This window comes from Canis lupus, chromosome 14, assembly GCF_048164855.1.
Source record: "Canis lupus baileyi chromosome 14, mCanLup2.hap1, whole genome shotgun sequence".
Taxonomy (NCBI): domain Eukaryota; kingdom Metazoa; phylum Chordata; class Mammalia; order Carnivora; family Canidae; genus Canis; species Canis lupus.
In genome coordinates, this window is record NC_132851.1 from 21235463 (window position 1) to 21257853 (window position 22391).

The 22391-nt window shown below is 35.0% G+C and overlaps 1 protein-coding gene across 3 annotated transcripts in view; it reads left to right on the top strand.

The window, feature by feature from the left end:
* MTBP (MDM2 binding protein) overlaps window positions 1-22391 on the top strand; it is a 66245-nt gene that overhangs the window by 29679 nt on the left and 14175 nt on the right. For all 3 annotated transcript variants that reach the window (XM_072774349.1, XM_072774348.1, XM_072774350.1), the window contains exons 12-16: window positions 952-1125; window positions 2124-2231; window positions 10039-10200; window positions 15295-15412; window positions 20544-20699. In XM_072774349.1, coding sequence (XP_072630450.1) covers window positions 952-1125; window positions 2124-2231; window positions 10039-10200; window positions 15295-15412; window positions 20544-20699 — 718 coding nt within the window. The remainder of the gene's footprint in view (window positions 1-951; window positions 1126-2123; window positions 2232-10038; window positions 10201-15294; window positions 15413-20543; window positions 20700-22391) is intronic.

The window sequence follows — 22391 nt, forward strand, 5'->3', positions numbered from 1 at the left end:
GCCAAACTGCTTCTCGCAGACTTCAACCTGTTTTCTTATTTCACCTTCACATTGCTTCCAGTGCCACCTGGGACCATCATCCCAGAGTCTTGTCAGGGATTGTAGTATAAATTATGTTGCTTCTAAACTTTCTCTACTGTTTTTCTCAGCTTCCTTAGCAGTCTGTTACCAATTATTCATCTGCTTTCCTGCTTTCAAAATTAGTTGCTATTGTCTCTTCTGTCAGATATTAGTCTTTGTAGATTTGTGCTATTTTAAAAATCTCTTTATTCTCATTTTGTGGAATTTCAGCAGATAGTGAAAATGAATGCCTATGTCCAATTTACCATCTTCAAAAAAAAGGGACTCTACTTCTATTTTTAATCTCAAAGGCTTCACAGTTTTTCTTTGACCTTCACTATAACCCTCACTTGATTTGTTTTTAAAATATACAAGAAGCTGTCTTAACTGACCTTCATGTAACTGGCATGCCAGATTAATGAGTACTCTCCATTCCCTGTAAAATACATTATGAATGCCCACTGCAGAACCGAATAGCTACCCTAAAGTGTATCTGCACACTTCTGCTCCACTAGTTGAATTGTATGTGCTTGCAGGGGTCAGTTTCTTCCATTTTAAAGAAATAGAAGCTGGAAGTAGTAGTTGATATATTATGGATGTGGTCATACAAGAAAGATACCATGGAACTCTAGTGGGCCATTTCAAAAGCTAATGAAAAGTACACATAATTTTAAAGTAAAATGTTTTAAAGTAAAAAACAATCATTTTTGTTATGAATTTCAGCTTTCAGTTTTCTGAGTTAAATGAATAAGTGCTACCCAAAGTGTATTATATAATAACTTGTTTTCAAAAAACATAGAAAGTCATTATAGCCTGTAGGCCAAATATATGATTTTGCCATGTTGCATGTTGAATTTTCACATACTTAACAAGATAATTGTTTTTGTTTAGTTCCAGATGTTGAAGTGAAAGGAGAGTGTTCTAGCTATTATCTCCTCTTACAAGGTAATGGTGACAGAAAATGTAAAGCCACATTGATTCATTCAGCCAACCAGATCAATGGCTCATTTGCACTCACTTTAATTCATGGAAAGATGAAAGCAAGGACAGAAGAAGCCAAACTGAGTAAGTGTTCATTTTAGGTGGAAAATGTTTTTATTTTTTAAAAATTTTATTTATTTATTCATGAGAGACACAGAGGGAGAGAGAGGCAGAGACACAGGCAAAGGAAGAAGCAGGCTCCATGCAGGGAGCCTGATGTGGGACTCGTTCCTGGGACTCCAGGATCAGGCCCTGGGCTGAAGGTGGTGCTAAACTGCTGAGCCACCCGGGCTGCCCAGAAAATGTTTTTATATTTGTTTGTATATGCAGTTAACTTAGGTGGTTTTTAATGAATTTATTTTCCCCAAACTCCATTTCCCTTTCAATTTGCCTTTTATTTCAAACATATTATAGCATGTTTGGGCAGTTTAGAGTCCAGATAATTAATCCCTTTTTCATTATACTTGGTAAAATTTAGTGGGTTATCTTTCGATTCCAAATAGGAAATTTTTAGTATTTTCCACATTAAACATATTTTTCTATAATTTATCCCTCATTTTTAGTTACTTCCTCTCAAGCATCTTGTTCCATTTTATTGCCCATCTTGAAGTTAACTTCTCTTAGAGCATTGTTCTAAGAAGCCACCAGGTTTTTTGACCCAGCCTGAAGTCATTTACTGTCATTTACTATCAGTTTCAGAGAGCTAGCCTAGATTGATTGTGGAAGGACTACACAATGGGTGAATGGTAGGTGTGGTTGATTGGGGCATCTTTAGAGACTAGCTCTCATACTCCGTCTCTGCTTTGTTTAGGAGTTTGAGTAGCTGAGCCCGTAAAAGAAAATGTTATGGAGGGATTTCTACTCTGTTACTTGAATTCCCTCAATTTCAAAGGGAGGTCAGAGCTTAAAATGCAAAATAATTTAGTATACTTGATTTCTACATCTTAATTATTATTTTGAAATAAGCAAGAGCAAGAGAGATGGGTAACTGACTTTTATTTTTTAAAAGTATTTAATAACATTTTCTGTGAACTATTATTGTCATAGAACATCCTTAATACTGACTTTTTTCTATTTCTCAGGCTTTCCTTTTGACTTCTTGTCACTTCCACATTTTTCGGGTGAGCAACTTATACAGAGAGAGAAACAGTTAGCTAATGTTCAAGCTTTGGCTTTGAAAGAATGTCTGAGTAAGTAATGATTTGTACATTTCATTCTATGTTAAGAATGTTAACTCGTTCAGACACAATGCTTTGTTACTGTCATACTTTTTCTTACACATTTTGTCTTTTAGGTAAAATGCTTATTTGTAGAACTATCCTTGATAGAGGTGATGCAGAGTAGGAAAGGTCTGCAACCTTTTTCCATCGGATTCAGAATCTTCCTATCTATTCGTACATTGCCGTTAACATTTATAAAAATATATATATATATATTTTAAAGATTGAGTTATTTATTTGAGAGAGAGAAGACGGGGAGAGGGACCGAGGGAGAGGGAGAGAAAGTCTTAAGCAGATTCTACACTGAATACGAAGCTGGAGCCTGATGGAAGGCTCAATCTCATGACCCTGAGATCATGACCTGAGCCGAAACCAAGAAACTGGGCTATCCAGGTGCCCCATAAAAATATTTCTTTAGGAAAATTTTGTATTCCATTCTTCCATTTTTAAAAAAATTCTGATTAATATAGATCTTTTTATAAAATTTCCCATATATTTTTGGTTGTAACAGTAGGATAGAGACTGCAGAGAGAAGAAAATACAACTACAGATAAATTAATGTGCTAACTTGACTATTGATTCTTAGACTTTTACTATTACTAACAACGCATTTCATATATATGGCAGAATGAAGTTAGCATTATGGATTTTTCCTTATTCAGGAAGCTAACACTTTTTCCAAGAGTCATAGTTTAAGGTCTTACCTCTATTACTAAATCTTAACTTGGGGGATCCCTGGGTGGCTCAGCGGTTGAGCGTCTGCTTTTGGCTCAGGGTGTGATTCCAGAGTTCCGGGATCAAGTCCCACATTTGGCTCCCTGCATGGAGCCTGCTTCTCAAAAACAAAAATAAATCTTAACTTGGTATCAGTCTTAACTTTTTTAAACAAATAATCATTAATTACTACCTACTATGAACTTATTTTAAGGCAATTGATAGAGAATTTTTATTTGATTCAAATTGTGAAGCCTCTTTAGTTGCATATAAAAAAAGATGATAATTAAATTGAGTAGATACATTATAAAATAACAACTGTCTATTTTTTCTTTAAAAGCATTTTAAAACTATCTTGAGTTCAGTAGCCTATTTTATTCAATGGAAAATAATTTTAGAATACTTGGTCTCAATTATTCAAGAATTACCTACTTTTTCAATTGTGCAAATCAGGGTAATTGTGTAGTCTTGAGCTTCTCCAGCCATTGATTTTTTTTTTAATTGTATCGATATTAGTGCAAGGAAAATAGTTAGAAAGGCAGATCGGTTTCAATAAAAAGTAGTACATGTTAAAACCAAGAAAAAGAATAAATACTGAAATAATATTTATTGGCTAGAAAACTCTTATTTCAAATATCAACCTGCAGTATTATTCACCTCTTGACTTTGTTCCGTCCCTGCTACACTCGTCTTCAGGCCCTGCTTCCTTGCCTTAAGCCTTTTGCAGCTCCTTGTAACAAAATTCCCTCAATATCTCCCCTTTCCTTCATTTCACCTCTCTTCCTAACCCTTCCAACCAGAAAAACTGCCAGAGTAGAAAAATAGGCTGCTCTCTGAAGCTGACACATTTCTCCTTTGAGTATGAAGAGTTAACCCTCCTAGATAGGTGGGAAGGGAAATACTAACAGCTATAACCAGACTGCTGCCTGCAGGTGTGGTTGGAAACTCTACTGGGGAAAAAGGGAAACAGGAGTGGTAGATAAATGTAGAAGCACCAGTAGCTGAGCTGTACCACAGTTGTAAGGATGCCCCAGCTCTGGGCAAGGTGCAAGGACAAGTAGGGGGCCAAAAGTTGAGGGAAAGCTTATAGCTAGTAGCTGCTAGAGATACCAGCTCTGGGCATATCCATGAAATGACCAGTTTGTAATCCAAAGCATTAAATCTTGATGAAAATTAGTGATTCAATTAATCAATTTGTGATGGAAATATTTGCTGAACCAATCTCTTCTTTACCCAGAGAGTCAATACTGGATTTAAAATTTGGGGTAAAGTTATATCAGTTAAGTTCCTGTATCTCAGAAGACAAAGTAACAGCAAAACAAAGTTTCTTATGTAAGAATTTCTGAATGTATAATTAATTTACACATGGTGAAAACTAATATATTAAGAACAACTTTCTTTGGAAAAAAATCGACAATTCAGAATCAGTACAAAGTTTATAGTCTTTGCTATGAAACAAAAAGTTGTTCAAGACGATTTTTTCAAAATTATCAACAAGACATGGAGTAGACGTACTATCTTTCCACTGTTTCTCTGACCAGTACTGAATCAGAAAGAGCAACTGGAAAAGTTTTTATGAAAATGTACATACATTATTGAGACACTTTGTTTTTTAAAATACACAAAATTCAAATAAAATTTCTGGTATGGTTTTATTTTTAGAATAATTACTTCCAAGGGGACCTGGGTGGCTCAGTTGGTTCAGCATCTGCCTGCAGCTCAGGTCATAATCCCGGGGTCCTGGGATCAAGCCCCACATAGGGCTCCCTGCTCGATGGGGAGCCTGCTTCTCCCTCTCCCTCTTGCTCCACCTGCTTATGCTCTCTCTCCACCTCTCAAATCAATAAATAAAAAATCGTTAAAAAAATAGAATAATTACTTCCAGGAGTTTTATTTATTTTTAAAAATTATATTTAATACTATTATATTAGAATTATTTTTATAATTTTATAGTTTTTTTTACTTGATTTTTTGGTAGTTCATAACTTCTTATATTTGAAAATGTTAATATTTTGTTCACTGATTATTTTAAAGAAAAGGTTTAAGAATGCTAGATTAAAAAAAAAAAAAAAGAATGCTAGATAAGTTTTAAATAAAGACTATTTATTATGATGCAAGATAAATCCAAAACAACAGTGTTGTCATTTCACTCCAGCATTGCGGTCACTACTCTGAGTTTCCCACATCTTTTTTTTTTTTTTAAGATTTTATTTATTTATTCATGAGAGACACACAGAGAGAGAGGCAGAGATACAGGCAGAGGGAGGAACAGGCTCCAGGCAGGGAGCCCGACGTGGTACTCGATCTTGGGACTCCAGAATCACACCCTGGGCTGAAGGCGGCACTAAACCGCTAGGCCACAAGAGCTGCCCATCCCACATCTTTTTTAAATTTATAGAACCTAATACAAACCTGATTGACACTCAGTCTCTGGTACTTTTAGATATTCTCCTCTATATTTTTCTTTAATAAATGCTAAGTTCTTGCTAGCTTTCTCAGGAATAGCATTCTTTTGCTGATTCATTTTTAGACTTTAGTCCAATATTTGTCTCCCAGAATTTTGCCACCATGTGCAAACTCATTTATTTATAGATTATTTCTTGCCTCAGTGAATTATTCGTTCATAACCCTGTTAAACTTCATCTATTCCCTATTTCTTTTTCTGACATCAGGGCCAGGAGGAAGTCTTACTCCACTCTCCAGATAGCCCAATGTTGTAATATAGTTGGCTGTTTTAATAAGCATGAGTTAGGTTCATGATTTGTTTATTTTTAACATTAATAAAAGTGTAGAGCTAAGTTCTAAAGCACATTACCTATTGTGCGTCTTTCAGATAAAAACAAATCATTGATAACTTTTTGTTTTAGAATGGCACCCAGCAGATTGTGCTTCACATAAAAAGCTTCACTGCTTTTTATTTTCTCACTTGTAATAACAACAGTATATTTTACAATCTTGCTTTACCATTACTAATGTTCTTGAGTGCAGGAACCATGTGTTACTTATCTTGGATCACAACTGGAATGACCCTACCAATATCCACACTGGGAAGGTGGGATTTTGCAGAGGCATTGTCGTAAAACTGATGTTCTAAAGTAGGACCTCTAGGCTGGCTGCTTTCTTCTCAGTCTACTCTCTTGCAATATTTATGTATTGCCCTCATGTAGTAATGGGCTCTAATTCTCAGTGCCTAAGGGCACAACACAGTGCTTTGTATACAATACATAATAAATGTCGAATTGAATTCTCTATGCATTTACAATTTACTATTTTATTTACTCATGTTATTAGTCCAGAAGTGTTTTAAAAATGTCATACTTTTATTAAAATAATACATGGGTCTAGTTTAAGATGCAAATGGTATTGACAAACTTGATGTGGACACTAGCAGTACCCTACTGTCTCCTCTCCATCTTTCAGCCTCTCTCTGCAGCAGCTACCTGCAGCTGTTTGGCTGGTTTTCTTAACATTTCCTCCAGTTCTGTTAATAGTATCTGAATGCTGCTGTTTCTTAATTTGCCAGTTGAAGACATTATCTTAGCATCTATTATGGAAGATTAAGACTCAGTTTTCTCATATCATCTTCACTCTCCCTTTCCACCCTTTACAGTGAAGTCTTGAATTTTGGCAAAATCAGTGGTTAGTTTTAACATTATTATCCATCTCTCTCTCTCTCTCTCTCTCTATATATATATATATATATAATATATCACTTCTCTTGTATAATCTTTGTTTTTCTTATGGTTGATAATCATTTTTAATTTGCCCATTCTTCCATACAGGCAAAATATTATTATGTTTTTCCAGAGGCCCCAACATTTTTCTACATACTTCCCATTAAATTCATTGTATGTTCAAAGACAGCAGTTCTTTTTATTTCTCTTTATTTTTTTTTCAGAGTGTTCAATATTTTGTTCTGATAGCAGAACATTTGAGACTTCTCTTTCTTCTCTTCTTTTGGAGTCTCCTTTTTTCTAGACCCCTGTTCTCCCTCCTCCTTGGATTACTCTCTAACTTGGTTGGAGCATATATTTCAGTAACTACTTGAGTTAAACTTTGTGGAGCATAAATTTTTTTAAGCTCTTGCGTATCTGAAAATATCTTTACTTGATTGATAGATTGTGAAGAATCCTAGGTTGAAAATCATCTACCTTCAGAATTTTGAAGACATTGCTTTATTATCTTCTGTGTGACTGTGTTCCTATCGAGAAATGTAATACTATTCTTATCCTTTGTAGTGTTTTATTTTTGGCTTGTTTTTACCCCTTTCTGGAATGTTTTATCTCCAGAAGCTTTACTCTGAATCGTGCTGTGTATGTATTTTCCATTCTCTTTCTCTGCCCTCTATTTATTAAGCTATGTATTTGATGAGCCATTTCAATAGAAGATTCACATTCTTAAATCTGAAAACTTTTATCTTTAATAATTTTGTTTCTTTCCTGTTTTTTTTTCCTTTTTAGAACTTTTGTTAAGCATATAAAAATACCTGAACAGAATACCAAATTTTCTTTCCTATTTCCATATTGTTTTCTTTTTGTTCTAGTTTCTGCGCAATATCTTGCATTTTTTTAATAGATTTTATTTATTTATTCATGAGAGACAGAGAGAGAGAGAGGGAGAGAGAGGCAGAGACACAGGCAGATGGAGAAGCAGGTTCCATGCAGGGAGGCCGATGTGGGACTCGATCCCAGGTCTCCAGGATCAGGCCCTGGACTGAAGGCGGCACTATCTGCTGAGCCACTGGGGCTGCCTGCATTTTTTTTTTTTTTTAAGCCCTTTTATGGAATGTTTAACATTTGAGCTCTCATGGGCTTAATTTTTAAAAGTCTCTTCTTGTTCATCAACTGTTCTTTTATTTAAGGATCCTGTACTTTCTTTTATTTAAGGATCCTGTACTTGTTTCATGGGGTGTATTATCTTCTCTTAGTTCTCTGAGAATATTAATTATAGCAAACTTGCTTTTGTTCCCTGCAGGTTTTTTGTTTGTTTCTGCTGGGCTTCTTTTTCCTTTCGCTTGCTTTATTTCTCTTTTTCATTTTGGACTTTTCTGATTTGAGAGTCTCAACAAATAAACCCCTCTTTACTCTCCTAAAGTTGGAACCAATTGAGAAATAAACCTAAGAAACACTGATGGAGATAAATAAAAAATAAAAGCTGTATTGAAGGATATGACATTTTAGATCTATGGCCAGTTGAGCTAACCTCCTTGAGTGAAGAACTGGACAAATACATATCAACCCAATGGGGGCAGGGCCTTTACCATATGGTAGGGAGCATGCATCCTGAGGACTTGCCAGCTCGGAGGATAGTTGGAGAGAAGGATCTGATCAGAGCATGCCTTGTTTCTACTCCAGACTAGCTCTGTGAGTGATGCGAGGGAGACAGGATCTAGAACTGTTGCTGGATCAAAGTCCTTCCTTACATGTGTAAGCATAAGACCATGGAAATGCAGAGTCCCTCTTTCCCCAATACCTTTTTTTTTTTATTCTTTACTTAAATTCCATGTAGTTAACATATACTGTATTATAGTTTCGGGGTAGGATTTCGTGATTCGTCAGTTGCATTTAACACCCAGTGCTCATTATGTCAAGTGCCCCCCCTTAATGTCCATCACCCAGTTACCCCATCCCCCCCCACCTCCCCTCCAGCAACCCTCAATTTGTTCCCTAGAGTTGAAGTCTTTTATGGTTTGCCTCCCTCTCTGTTTTTATCTTATTTATTTTTCCTTCCCTTCCCCTATGTTCATCTGTTTTGTTTCTTACATTCCACATGTGAGGGAAGTCATATATTTGTCGTTCTCTGATTAACTTATTTCACTTAGTATGATACCCTCTAATTCCATAAATGTCATTGCAAATGGCAAGATTTCATTCTTTCTGATGAGTGAGTAATATTCCATTGTCTATACAGACCACATCTTCTTTATCTGTCCATTCATCTGTCAATAGACATCTAGGCTCTTCCCATATTTTGGCTATTGTGGACATTGCTGCTATAAACATTGAGGTGCAGGTGCCCTTTGAATTACTATGTTTCTGTCTGTACACTTTTAAATGGGAAGCTTTACATACCCTTCTCTAATATACTGTCTGGTAATCTACACCGTAAAGATGTCGAGTGACAGGTCATCATTTTGGTTGAGAGCTCCTATCCCTACACCTCCACTTCAATATCAGGGTCAAGCTCTTTTTTTTCCAGGGGCATTCAGTGTTTCAGAAGGGGAATCCTTTAATCGTTCTAGTGGAGCTTTTGTAGCTGCTAGCTTTCTGGCTATGGGGCTTGGAGTCAGACCTTTCAGTATGAACACTTCTTGTTAGTCCCTCAGTTTTAACCCGAGCCTCAGTGTTACCTTTCAGTGTGCCTGATGCTCAATGGGCTAGGACTTCTTTCTTGCTTCTCCCCCAGAAAAAAAAAAAAAATGAGAACAGAGTCTCCTGGCTGTGAGGGGTTGAGGGTACGGTGAAGACCTTTACTTCTGACTGCTTCTTCCCTATGCCTCCAGTCCTGCGTTAGCCTGGACCTCACCATCATCTTCCTAATGCCTCACAGTAGCACCTCTGCAGGCTCCCAGATGACCCTTCCTCTGCTGTAGCAGCTCAGTTACCACTCTCAAACTGTCATTATTTATTGTTTCTGCTTTTCTTTTCCTTTTCTTAATTCCTTGCTGTGAGTGTAGGTTTGGGGAAGGAGAAGAAAAAGGTGGAAGTGTCCCAACTACCACATTTAACTGAAAGTCTTACAGGTGTTATTTTCACATAAACACCAACATTCTTAGTGCTCTGCAGTATATCCTAAAAACTTGCAAACTCCCCTTTACCATTTTTCACCTCTTGGTGTTAACAGATTACTCTATTTTTGTTTATCTCACATAACTGGAAATTCTATCATTACCTACAAATGGGGTTAAAATGAAAACAGGCCTACAGCAATAGGAATGCTGATGTGCTGGAGAAATTCACCTATTTTACTTTTGAAAATATTTCTCCTAAAAGGGTAGTAGAGGCATTTTGTGAGAGTCTTTAGAATAATAGTCATATGGCTAATCGTTTTTGTTGTCTTACAGAAAGGAGAAAGTTGGCAAAGCAGCCTGAAGCAGTTTCTGTTGATGAATTCAAGAGTCTATTGATACTCACAAGGGAATCCTTTTTAGAGCATTTTGATGCTGTTATTCCTAAAACAATTCCAATAAAGACAGACAAAATTAAAACCTCCAATATGTTAAATGGTAAGTTTTTTGTTAGTTTAAATATGGATTCTTTTTGTACGTATGGCATTTATGACATTTCTTATTAAAACCAATAAAATGGTGATCAAAAATATTTTATACATTTAAACAGTGATATATGTATTTGTTTATACAAGTATGTGTATGTATTTGATGAACTATTTCTCACCATTTAAACTAAAAACTTCTTTCATTAAGCATGTTTAATATTATTGTTTTTGAGCAGAGGGAGAATCATTTTAAGGTGATTCCTCTTACTACTTTTACTAAGCTGCTAGATAGGTGGATTTTTATAAAGCTATGTTTTCATAAGATGAGAACAGTAGAACCTACACGTAAGTTTATGATTATTAAAACTACCTACAATAAGATGCTCCACATTTGCCATACATTATAGCAGGAACAGTCAGCAAACTCCACTGAAGGAGCAGGAAATCATTTCTATATTAACTTGCATTTCTATTTTCTCGGTTCCTATTCTTGTGATATATTTGAATACAATGAAGCTTTACAGAATCTAACAAGAAAGCATTTGATTATTGCCTGGCATTTTATTTATTTATTTATTTTATTTTATTTATTTATTTTTTTTTTTTTAATTAATTTATTTTTTTGCCTGGCATTTTAAAAGTACAGGGTAATTTTTTGTTTTTATTCCAGGAGAATCATTTTTATTCTATAAGTTGATAAGAAAATGACCAAAGAATCAAGTAAACAGTAATGTCTGTTGAAAGCCTTTCTCTGTTTGACACCATAAAGATAAACAAAGAAGTAAAAATTTGGATCCCTGACTTTCAACAGGCTTATGATCGATTTCAGAAGCAAAATAAAATAGAACACAGAGCCATTTCAAGAGCCCAGGCTCTGGAGCTCAAGTGCCAGGGCTCTAATCTGAGTTTTGTCACTTGTTAGCCAAATGTCTTTGGGCAGTTATTCTATCTCTCTATGCCTTCGCCTCCTCGTGTTTAAAATGGCCTTAATACTATTACCCACTCACTAGGGTTATTGTGAAGATTAGATGAGCTGACGTATGTGAGAACATAATAAATGCCGAAGAGCCGTTAGCTGTTATTTGTATTATCATTATCATCATCATGACATATCAGTAAGAAAGTTCAGTTAACAGTACAGAGTAATCTGACAGGTGTTAGAGACAGTGTAAAGTTTCTTGTAAATGGGAAATGTATTCAATAAATGAGAGACACAGTTTCTTGTTTGCAGCATGGACTCTGGATCCAGACTAACAAGGCTGGATGTGGCCCTGCAGCTTACCTGCTGTGTGACCTTGGGCAAGTTTTCTAACCTCTCTGAGCCTCAAGCTTTTTTTAATCTTTAAATTAGAGATGGCATAGGTTGTTACAAGGATTAAAGGAATCATTTATAAATTGCTTAGAAAGTCACTTGGTATGAAGTGCTATATGTTTGTTTTTATTTTTATTTATTTTAAAAATATTTTATTTATTCATGAGAGAGAGAAAGAGAGAGAGAGAGAAGCAGAGGCACAGGTAGAGGAAGAAGCAGGCTCCATGCAGGGAACCTGACATGGGACTCAATCCCAGGTCTCCAGGATCACGCCCCAGGCTGAAAGTGGCACTAAACCACTGAGCCACCTGGGCTGCCCTATATGTTTGTTTTTAAATAAATGAATGTGAATTTAAAGGAGAGGAATATAAGTAGGGTAGGATAGTCACAGAACACGTTGTTAGGAGTGAAGGGACTCTGTTGTAGGTCTTGAGTGATACATAGGATCTAGGTTGAGTGGAGAACACATTTTCCAGGGAGAAGTTCCATACCCATACCCAGAGTCATGAAGGCAACAAACTGAGATCCAGAGAGAAGTTGGCTTACTCAGAGGACTTGTGGAGGAGATAATAGTTGGAAGATAGGAAGGGTTGAAGTCATTACACAGTTTTTCTGTAAGTATGGAAATTTATCTCACAGTTACCTGTACGAAGTCAAGTCCTAGGACACTGTTAACACACTCTGTTTACAGGGGTGTTCATTTTAAAATGTAAATCAGATTATATCACTCCTTTCCTCAAACCTTTGTCATTGCTTTCCATTGTACATAGAATATGTCATCCTTAATATGGCTTACAAAAACCCTAACTGATGTCTGATTCTAACCTTCTCCAGTGCCACATTTCTGTTTCCTTGGTGGCACAGAGAGTCTTTCCATTCCTTGAGCACGTCACATCCCTTTTTACCTCAGGAACTTTATACACAGAGGATCCTCTTTCTGGAATACTTTTCTCCCAATCATTACCTGATTAACAGGCATTCTTCATATCTTGACTTAAATGCTACTTCCTCAAAGAAGCTTTTTTTCCCAGACCTTCCTCAGTTTAAATTGTTTCCTGTTGTACTCATTTTCTGTATCTTTCTTTAAATTATTTTTCACATTTTAAGTTATATACTATAGATGTAATTATTTGTTAACTATTTGTCTTCACTCTGAACCATATGTTCTCTGAGAGTAAAGAGTGATGCCTACTCTCCATTGCCCTAGAGTACTGTACCTGGCACATAGGAGTTCATTCCTCCCAAAAGTCATGTTGAACAAATGAAAGAAACCTTGAAGATTTTTTAGAGCCTGAAGTGAAATTTGAGATGACTTCCAGGAATGAAGTTGTGATCTTTAACATCCTTTGTAGCTTTTGTTTGAATAAATACATCTAAATGCAAAATACAGGGCAGCCCCTGTGGTGCAGCGGTTTAGCGCCACCTGCAGCCTGGGGTGTGATCCTGGGGGCCCAGGATTGAGTACCACGTCGGGCTCCCTGCATAGAGCCTCCTTCTCCCTCTGCCTGTGTCTCTGCCTCTCTCTCTCTCTCTGTCTCTATGAATAAATAAATAAAAATCTTAAAAAATAAATAAGTAAGTAAGTAAATGCAAAACACACAGCAAAAGAAGCAACAATGCCAGTCCCATTATTTAACAACCACACTCATCAGGAATTATTGCTCACCATCAGGATTATTGATTTTTTTTTTTTTTTTTTTGTAGAAACTCTAGCATGGGTAACATGAAAATCAGCATGAAAAAAATGTCTTGATATAACCATTTCATATATCCATTGCCACATAGTTGCTAAAAACTCACAGTGTCAAATGAGATATCTGGACTCAAAATATAGTAACTGTCTCCTTTTACCTCAGACCATTGGGGTACATAAGCACACTGCACAAATGAGTTTTCTAGGTAATTTTATAAGATCGCAGTTTTATTTTAAGTATTTTAATAAGAATCTTCTGGTATGTACTTATAATTTTTACTTTATTAAACAGAATATGCCAATTACAATATAAGTTTTCTTTGTGATTTATTCATATTTATGTACATAAGGCTATGATGGCCTATATTACTATCTACATATTATCATCTGCAATATTACTTCCTTTTTGTTTACTGTGATTTGTGTAGGGCAGGTTTTGAGTCCCTATTTCCTTATTGTATCATTTTCATTTCTTTGTTTCTCCTATAAAGTAAAACACTTTTTTTTTAAAGCAGTGTTCTTGGTTTCTCCAAGAACAAAAAAGAGGCCCTTTTTGTGCTTTTTCATCGTAAACATGGTGTCCTGATTGCCACATAAATAAAATATTGTCTTACTTTACTGTAAGAATTGTATTAAATTATTCCCCAAAAGTACATGTGCATGTCTCCATCCATTCCTTAATATTTAGCCTATGTCATTTATACTTATATAAATTGTATAGTCAACATTAATAATTAATTATATTGTAATATTTAGGAACAATTAATATTTATTTTTATTTAACATGACTTGTGAGTTCTCAGCAAGTAATTGCTCAGATCTGCTAATGATATTTGCTTTATACATTTAGTAGAAAGCCATGTCAACATTAAACAGTAGATTATTATAAAGCTGTTGCTGTATAAAATAGTATTTCACTATCCTTATTTAAGAAATGGGAAGTGTGGTATATTTGGATGGTGTTTGGTGGGGGCAATCCAATATTGTCATTAAAGATATTTTAATATTCAAAGTTAAATAGTTTAATGAATAAAGGGAAAATAACATGCAGTTGGCTTCAGTTTTCATTTATGTTTCAGTTGTTTCTTTTTTGTATAAAAATTCCCTTATCAAATCATCATTTTGTAAGAATCCAAAGAATAAAATGGGTATTTTTGTCAGAATTGATGGTTAGTCAAACAACTAATGTCCAGTAATTTTCAGTTACTCTATTAGAATAGTGTGTAAGAGTTCACAGTGATAGTAAACCAGATAGGTTTGGAATTCAATTCAACCAGATAGGTTTGGAAGTAGGACAATAATTTTGACAGTGTTAAAATTAGTTTGGATGTACTAATAATTTATAATGCAAATGGAAGCTGTCCCTTTATGTTTTTGATAAAGATTGAAGTGTTATTAGCAATCTCAGTTCATTGCTAGAAGGATAAGCACACTGTGATATAAAATATTTTACTAGTAGTGAAATAACATTTAATGAAGATGTGTATGTTAAGGCATCTTACATTAATGGATAAGTGAAAATTCTTTCTAAAGTGAAAACCTTTATCTCAGAATATCCTGTGTTTTTTGCATTATTGTACTTTTGAGAATGAAGTAATCTCTTTTAGAAATAAGAACTTTTCTGGATAATGCTGCTAATTCCTGTTTCTGGTGTGAAAATCACATAGTATATCTAATATATTTTCCATAGAGTTGCCTCCTTTTCATTTAGAACTAATTTCACAAAAAAAACAGGCAAATTATGCTTTTATTCCACAGGAGTCCTCATAGAGCTAATTCATTTTCTGAATTCTAGCTCATAGCTTATGAAGAGACAGTAAAATAACGTTTGACTTTTTTTTTTTTTTTTCATTTCCAAAAACCTTTTTAATGGCATTTTGCATTGTTTGGGCCATCAGATATATCCTTAATAAGTGCCTGAGGTAAGTACTGTGTAGTTAATCCAACACGGCTTTATATCTATATCTATATCTATATCTATATCTATATCTATATGTATATCTATCTATATCTATACCTATATATAGATATATATGTTTTCATGTAGAAAATTCAATGTTAATAATTTTTAGTACTTATGTAGGTTTCTTTCACTTTAGATGCCAGTTCAGTGGAATCTACTTCTTCAAATCTAATGGAAACCAATGCTCTGGAATGGCCAGAAAGGCATGTTCTTCAAAATTTGGAAAGTTTTGAAAAAGCTAAGCAAAAAATGAGGTAATATTTAAATAGCTTAGTATTTTTTAAATGGATTTTTTTTCTTAATCTTTACATTGTGTTTATGAAATATAAGTATTTTCTAGTTTTATTAGGAAATGATTTTTTCTTTATTAAAGGAACATATGCGTATTCTAAGTAGACAGGTAGATGGAGCGTTACAGAGTAGGATGTTGAGAACATGCTGTTCTTCCCTAGTGTCTACTTGTACTTTCTGTGTGTACATAATCATAGTTTTTTTTTTTTAAGATTTATTTATTCATGATAGACACAGAGAAAGAGAGAGAGAGGCAGAGACACAGGAGGAGGGAGAAGCAGGCACCATGCTGGGAGCCCGATGTGGGACTTGATCCCGCGACTCCAGGATTGCGCCCTGGGCCAAAGGCAGGCGCTAAACTGCTGAGCCACCCAGGGATCCCTACATAATCATAGTTAACATTTTAGTGAATGCCTTTCCAGGCTACCTTTACTGCTCTATGTTTTGGGTATTAGAAGGTGGAGGGAAGACAGTAAAGTATCCTCCAAACTGAGAAGGCACTTGAGGATGGAAAAAAAGAAGCAGGCCATTACATACCTTCTACATTACATACATTCAGAGTAATTTACTGATGGTGCTTCAGGCACATGACAGTCCAGCACTGTGCAGCTATTCTCCACAAAATTCAGACCTTAATCCACAGTTTTTATACAGCGAGGGGATGGGCATAGGTCATTGTAGTGAGGTCAAAGGATTTAACCCACCTGGTTGGAGCCATCTGTTTGTTAGAGAGGAGAAAGGGAAAGAAACCAAGCTATCTCTGCTAGTTACCTAAACAACTTTAGGGAAGATCAGAACAAGCCTTTTCACGTGGTCAGGGCATGCATTAGCCCCCAAGGGGCCTGGAACATAGTCCTGAGAGAGTTCATTACATGAAGGAGATGGAGGACCAAAGATGGAGTCCATATTGTCAGCACTCCTATAGTTGGGATTTTTTTTTTTTTGACCCATGCTTTCTTCTTTTAGTTTTTTGTTAGTCATATTTTAAATTCCTAATAATTCCTTTGTGTTCTCAACTCTTTTTTTTTCATTAGCAATCTCTTCTTTTATTAACAATGAGAATTTGGAAGATACTAAAAAGATGTTAATTGGAATCTTCTTTTAACTTACTTTATCTGTTCCTTAGATGATCTCATTATCCTTGGATCTGTTCTGTTTGTTCCTTTGCTGTTTTCCTCGTATGTGTAGCTTTCCTCCAATGTCTGGTGGTCCTTGATTGTTACTGGGTCAGAATTTAGTATGAAGTTGCTTTATATAGGTAGTTGATGTTTATTTTCTCTCCATATATGTAGTCCTGTTTCCCGCCTGTTGTCTTCTGAATGTTGTGGGCAGGGAGATGCAGGGTGGAGCATACCTGGTAGACTTCACTTTGGGGTACCTCTGGGGGTATCAGAAGGCAAGCAGCCTTAGTCCTTCACTCAAGACTGAAATAATGGGGTTTTGTTCTGGGGGCATCACCACTGAGGCTAGGACAGGCATCTAGTTCTGGATCTTCAGAGAGTGGTTTCTCTATTTTCACTTAGAGATAAAATTGTGGGGATAAGGAAGGGTGTGGGAGGGTGATACTTAAACAACTGTTCTGGTAGGGTTCTTAAAATACATTGCCTGATTTCTGCCCCTTGCCACTCAGCCCAAGCGTAGAGTCTCATTGTGGCTTTGTAGGATAGAAGACAGATTCCACATTTTTTTGTAAGTTTCTCTCTCTAGCTCCTTTATGCACTTGCTCTAGTTTATCCCTTTTGTTTGTTCCACCATTTTTTTCATCTTTCATTTTTCAACCTTCTTATGAATTTAGTGTCTGGTACTTCATCATTGTGATTTCCATTTATTTGAGTGGAGAGGTTAATATGTATGTTTAATGCACCATCATCTTGAACCAGAGGCTTGTTTGTCATTCAAGGTCTAGATCAAATATCACCTTTCTCTTAAGTATTTTATAAATGTTGCAGCTCAGTGTTCTCTTTCTTCATTAAGCACCCAAGGACTATAACATTACTTCTTTTCATGAAGCTTATTTTATTACACCTTTTTTTTTTTTACCTCATTCTACCTTGGTATATCTCCTTTCACTGTCCTTAACCTCATACCTTCATACTAAATTACATACAGTGATTATGAGTCTATACATTATCATCAGTGAACTCATTTTAGTAACTCCCAATGGTATTTGCAAAGTCAATACTCAAATACTTGTGAGAGTGTAACAATATGGGGAGATACTATTGAATTTTTGGTTGGGAACAAAAGTTACTTTGCATATTTACAGAATTTGTATTGTGTTAAAATAAGCTTAACTGGAGAATTAAAGGTTCTTTACATAGTGAAATTCAGAAGTCATAAGAATTTGGTTTTGGGCTAACTCACATGTGTGACTTTGTTGCCTCATCTCTAAGATGGGGATAACAATCCCAGTTCTACTTAAAGTTTATCAATGTTTAATGAGATTATATATGAAAAAGTACTTTGTAACCTTGAAAACACTAGACAAAATAAAGCACTATTATTTTATTGATTGATTTTAGCCTAAGACATATCTTGATGGTACAATTTATCACAAACTGGGCTTTTAAATTGCTCAGATATCTTTGTGTTCGGGGTCCTATATAAATGCAAATTATAAACATCCCAAATCTAGCCTATAAAATTATTGGGATTAATATTCATTAAGAAACATTTGTGAGTCATAATTAGAGAATAGCTATGTAGAAATTTAGGTTAAACTCATAATGTAGTTCCTACTCTCTTGGAGTATGGAATTCAGAGAAAATATTTGAATATTTTCTTGTTTGTTTTTATTAGGTTTATGTTTTCAGCTTAAAAATAAAGGGGATAGGAGGAAGAAGGGGCACATTGTTGGTATATTATTGATCTTTAATGTATAGAAATAGAAGTCTAAGTCCATAATGTCAACACTTTAATCATACAATCACCAATATATTGGTAATTAAATATTCTTGATTGGAGTGATAATTGGGAGATAGCTGAATTAATATAAAGTCATGAAGTTAATTTCCTGTGGAGGTTTCAGAAGATTTTATTTATGCTTTGATGATAGAGCAATAGCATGGTCTATGACTCAGTGCTTGATAAAACTGCTACCATTCTCTGAAACTAAGTTTTTTTCCTTTTTCTGGTTTTTAAACTTCCTGTGAGCTTTTTAGGTTTATAGAGTGAGAGTATAGGAATAGTACTTAATTCAGAGTCAGTCTAGTTCTATCATTTTAAATGACTGTGTCACCCTGGGCTTGTAATGCAAACTAATGTGTGTTAGTATCTTTATCTGAAAATTAGTAATAAGGATTCTTTTCTAGGTTTGGTATGCTAACTTTCACTTTAGAAAGTACTTATCTTCTTTTTTTTTTTTTTTTTATTCCCTATGCTATCCTTTTTATTCCTTTTTTTTTAAATTTATTTTTATTGGTGTTCAATTTACTAACATACAGAATAACCCCCAGTGCCCGTCACCCATTCACTCCCACCCCCCGCCCTCCTCCCCCTCCACCACCCCCAGTTCGCTTCCCAGAGTCAGCAGTCTTTACGTTCTGTCTCCCTTTCTGATATTTCCCACACATTTCTTCTCCCTTCCCTTATATTCCCTTTCACTATTATTTATATTCCCCAAATGAATGAGAACATATAAATGTTTGTCCTTCTCCGACTGACTTACTTCACTCAGCATAATACCCTTCAGTTCCATCCACGTTGAAGCAAATGGTGGGTATTTGTCATTTCTAATAGCTGAGGAATATTCCATTGTATACATAAACCACATCTTCTTTATCCATTCATCTTTTGTTGGACATCGAGGCTCCTTCCACAGTTTGGCTATCGTGGCCATTGCTGCTATAAACATCGGGGCGACCACTCTCTTTCACCATACACAAAGATAAACTCAAAATGGATGAAAGATCTAAATGTGAGACAAGATTCCATCAAAATCCTAGAGAAGAACACAGGCAACACCCTCTTTGAACTCGGCCATAGTAACTTCTTGCAAGATACATCCACGAAGGCAAAAGAAAGTACTTATTTTCAGGTGTTCATTTTGAGATAAGATGTGTTCTGTCTGTCAGGGAAATTTGTGAGAATTAAGAACATATTTTATGTAAAGTAGTTTGAGAAGTATAAACTCCTGTATCTATTTCAGGTATAATAATGATTCAGTACTTATTCATAATGTTATAATAATGGCTAGGAGACACCTTGAACAGATTTCTGATTACTGTCTCATTTCATGGTTGTGCTTCAAGTAATCTCTCAAGCCCATAGAAAATTGGAACATTCAGTCTCTACCATCAAAATTTGAGATTATGGGGTTTCAGAACATAGAAAAACATTTAGATTTAAAATATTTTTTAAGATTTTATTTATTTATTTGAAAAAGAGAGCAGGAGTTGAGGGGGAGGTGCAGAGGGAAAGGGAGAAGCAGATTCCCCGCTGAGCCAGGAACCTGAAGTGGCGCTTGATCCCAGGACCCTGAGATGATGACCTGAGCTGAAGGCAAACACTTAACCAACTGGGCCACCTAGGCACCCTCTAGATTTAAACTTTATAGAATTGATAACTTCACACTACTAAATAATCATGCCATCATTTATCTTTTCTTGAAGATTTGCTTATTTTAGAAAGAGAGCAGGGGGAGAGGCAGAGGAGGAAGAGGAGGAGTTGAGAGAGAGAGAGAGAGAGAGAGAGAATCTCAAGCAGACTCCCCACTCAGTGCAGAACCCAACTAGGAATTTTGATCCCATGACCCTGAGATCATGACCTGAGCCGAAATCAAGAGTTGGATGTTCAATGGACTGAGCCACCCAGGTGCTCCTCATTTCTCATGCCATCTTTTATAAAGAATATAATTATGTTTATTTTAGTTAAGTAGTAGCATTATTGACATGGTTAACTATAAGTTTCATTGTGACCTACATTTTTAAAAATATACTTTTACACTAAATGGTTCACAAAGATTTTACTTTATTTTCTTTCCTAAATATATAGTTCTGTAGTTTTCTTTGTTTTGGTTTCTGCTCATATCACCTTTTCCTGACTATGATGAATTCTAATCCACTTTTAATAATCTAGATAACATTATTTTCTCAGAACTGGTTCATTACCTCGTTCATCTGAGCAGTTGCTGGGCCACAAAGAAGGGCCACGGGACTCAATCACATTATTGGATGCTAAAGAATTACTGAAATTCTTTACTTCAGATGGATTACCAATTGGAGATCTTCAGCCTTTACAGATTCAAAAGGGGTAAGTTATAAACTTTTAGTTGCCAATTTTTTAAAAATAATTTTAAAACACATTGCATTTCATTTCTTTAGTTAATTGATGCCCTATGCTACTTGGGCAAAATTCACAAGTTTGATCCCAATGCTTATCATTTGGACTTAATTTTACTCACATTTTACCTTACCCAATGTCCTATTTTTTTGTGGTATTGAATATAAAGAAAACAAAGGCAATAAGAGCAACCTCAGTTTATTCCCTATAGAAGTCAGTAGCTTCTACTTTGTATACAAAGGACAGTGTTGTTTAAAAAAAATATATATAATTTGACTTGCAAAATATTTTTAATTCTTTTTTCTGTGTTATTCTCTAGTCTTGATTTTGCCTTTACCTGTCATGACATTGTCAGTCATGCCTAATATTAGCAAAAAGCACAGCCTTTCAACTGAAGAGAACATTAAAGTATAGAAATGTTTTTGAAACTATAATATTACCGAGTAAGAACTCGGTATGAATATGAATAGTTTACTACTAATTTGACTTCCAAGACAACTTTCACTAAGTTACTAGTTAATAAATATGAGATATTGCTAAAGTTGCTTTAATTACAGGTAAAATTTGTGATGTCAGTTACTTGTGAGATTGAATCATTTGTTCACTATATATATCATCGTAATTGTTAATCTATTATTTTGTTAATCTATATCTTAATTGTTAATCCATCATTTTGAAGACCTCCCAGAGGACCTTAAAAATTATAATTCATTTTAATCTCTTCTACAAAACTTGTTTTGGAAAATACTGATTTTAAGGGTAAACTTTGGAAGGGATTTATTTAAAGGCAGTTGTATCTCAAAGATAATCCTGGAGCAAGCATATTGCCTTCATGTGCTGTTCACTAAAGAGAGAGAGAAGGAACACCTTTGAAAATTTGAGGCTCTTCATAATTCTGGATTTCTGGATTTTAACGACTTAATCTTAATGACATACAAGTTGTGTAATTTTTCTTTCCTGATAGCTTTGAGAGATCTGTAATATTTTTTTATGGTAATCTGGAGCATGAAGAAGTATATAAACATTTTTCACCTATTTAGCTATTGGATTATTGTCCTCCCAGATCATTAAGTGTGAAGTGACAAAGTTGAGTAGATTTGCCAAAACTGAATTATATAGACATTTTGAACAGAATGTCTTTCTAGGTGCAATGTTAGGGAAGATATCTGTAGGGGAGATATGATTTTTTCTGTAATTTACAGGTAATTTATTTAGGAAAATTTGATATAGTTCCTTAGTAAAGAATGACATCATTATCTAATAATCTTCTATTAGCATTCAAGTTGAAGAATGAGCTTTCCTAACAATAAATCAAGAACCTATGGACTCTTATTACAATGTCTACCTATACAAGTAGCTATTGGAATATTAAAAAGAATGCAGACATGACTCCTATGTGTATATCAAAGAAATATTAAGCAGTGACAAAAGACATATTTATTAAAACATTTTAGAAAGAACAGGTGTGAGTAAAATTAAAGAAAAATACATAAAGTTGCAGAGAGGGTTGAAATTAGAAATGGATGCAGTATGCTAAAAGAAAGAAGTGAAATGCTAGGTGCCTAAATCATTTTATATTAGGAAATTATTCACTTTAATAGTGAGTCATCAAAATACTGGAGTCATTGCAGTTAATTACTATTATTTTTTGTGGAACACCTT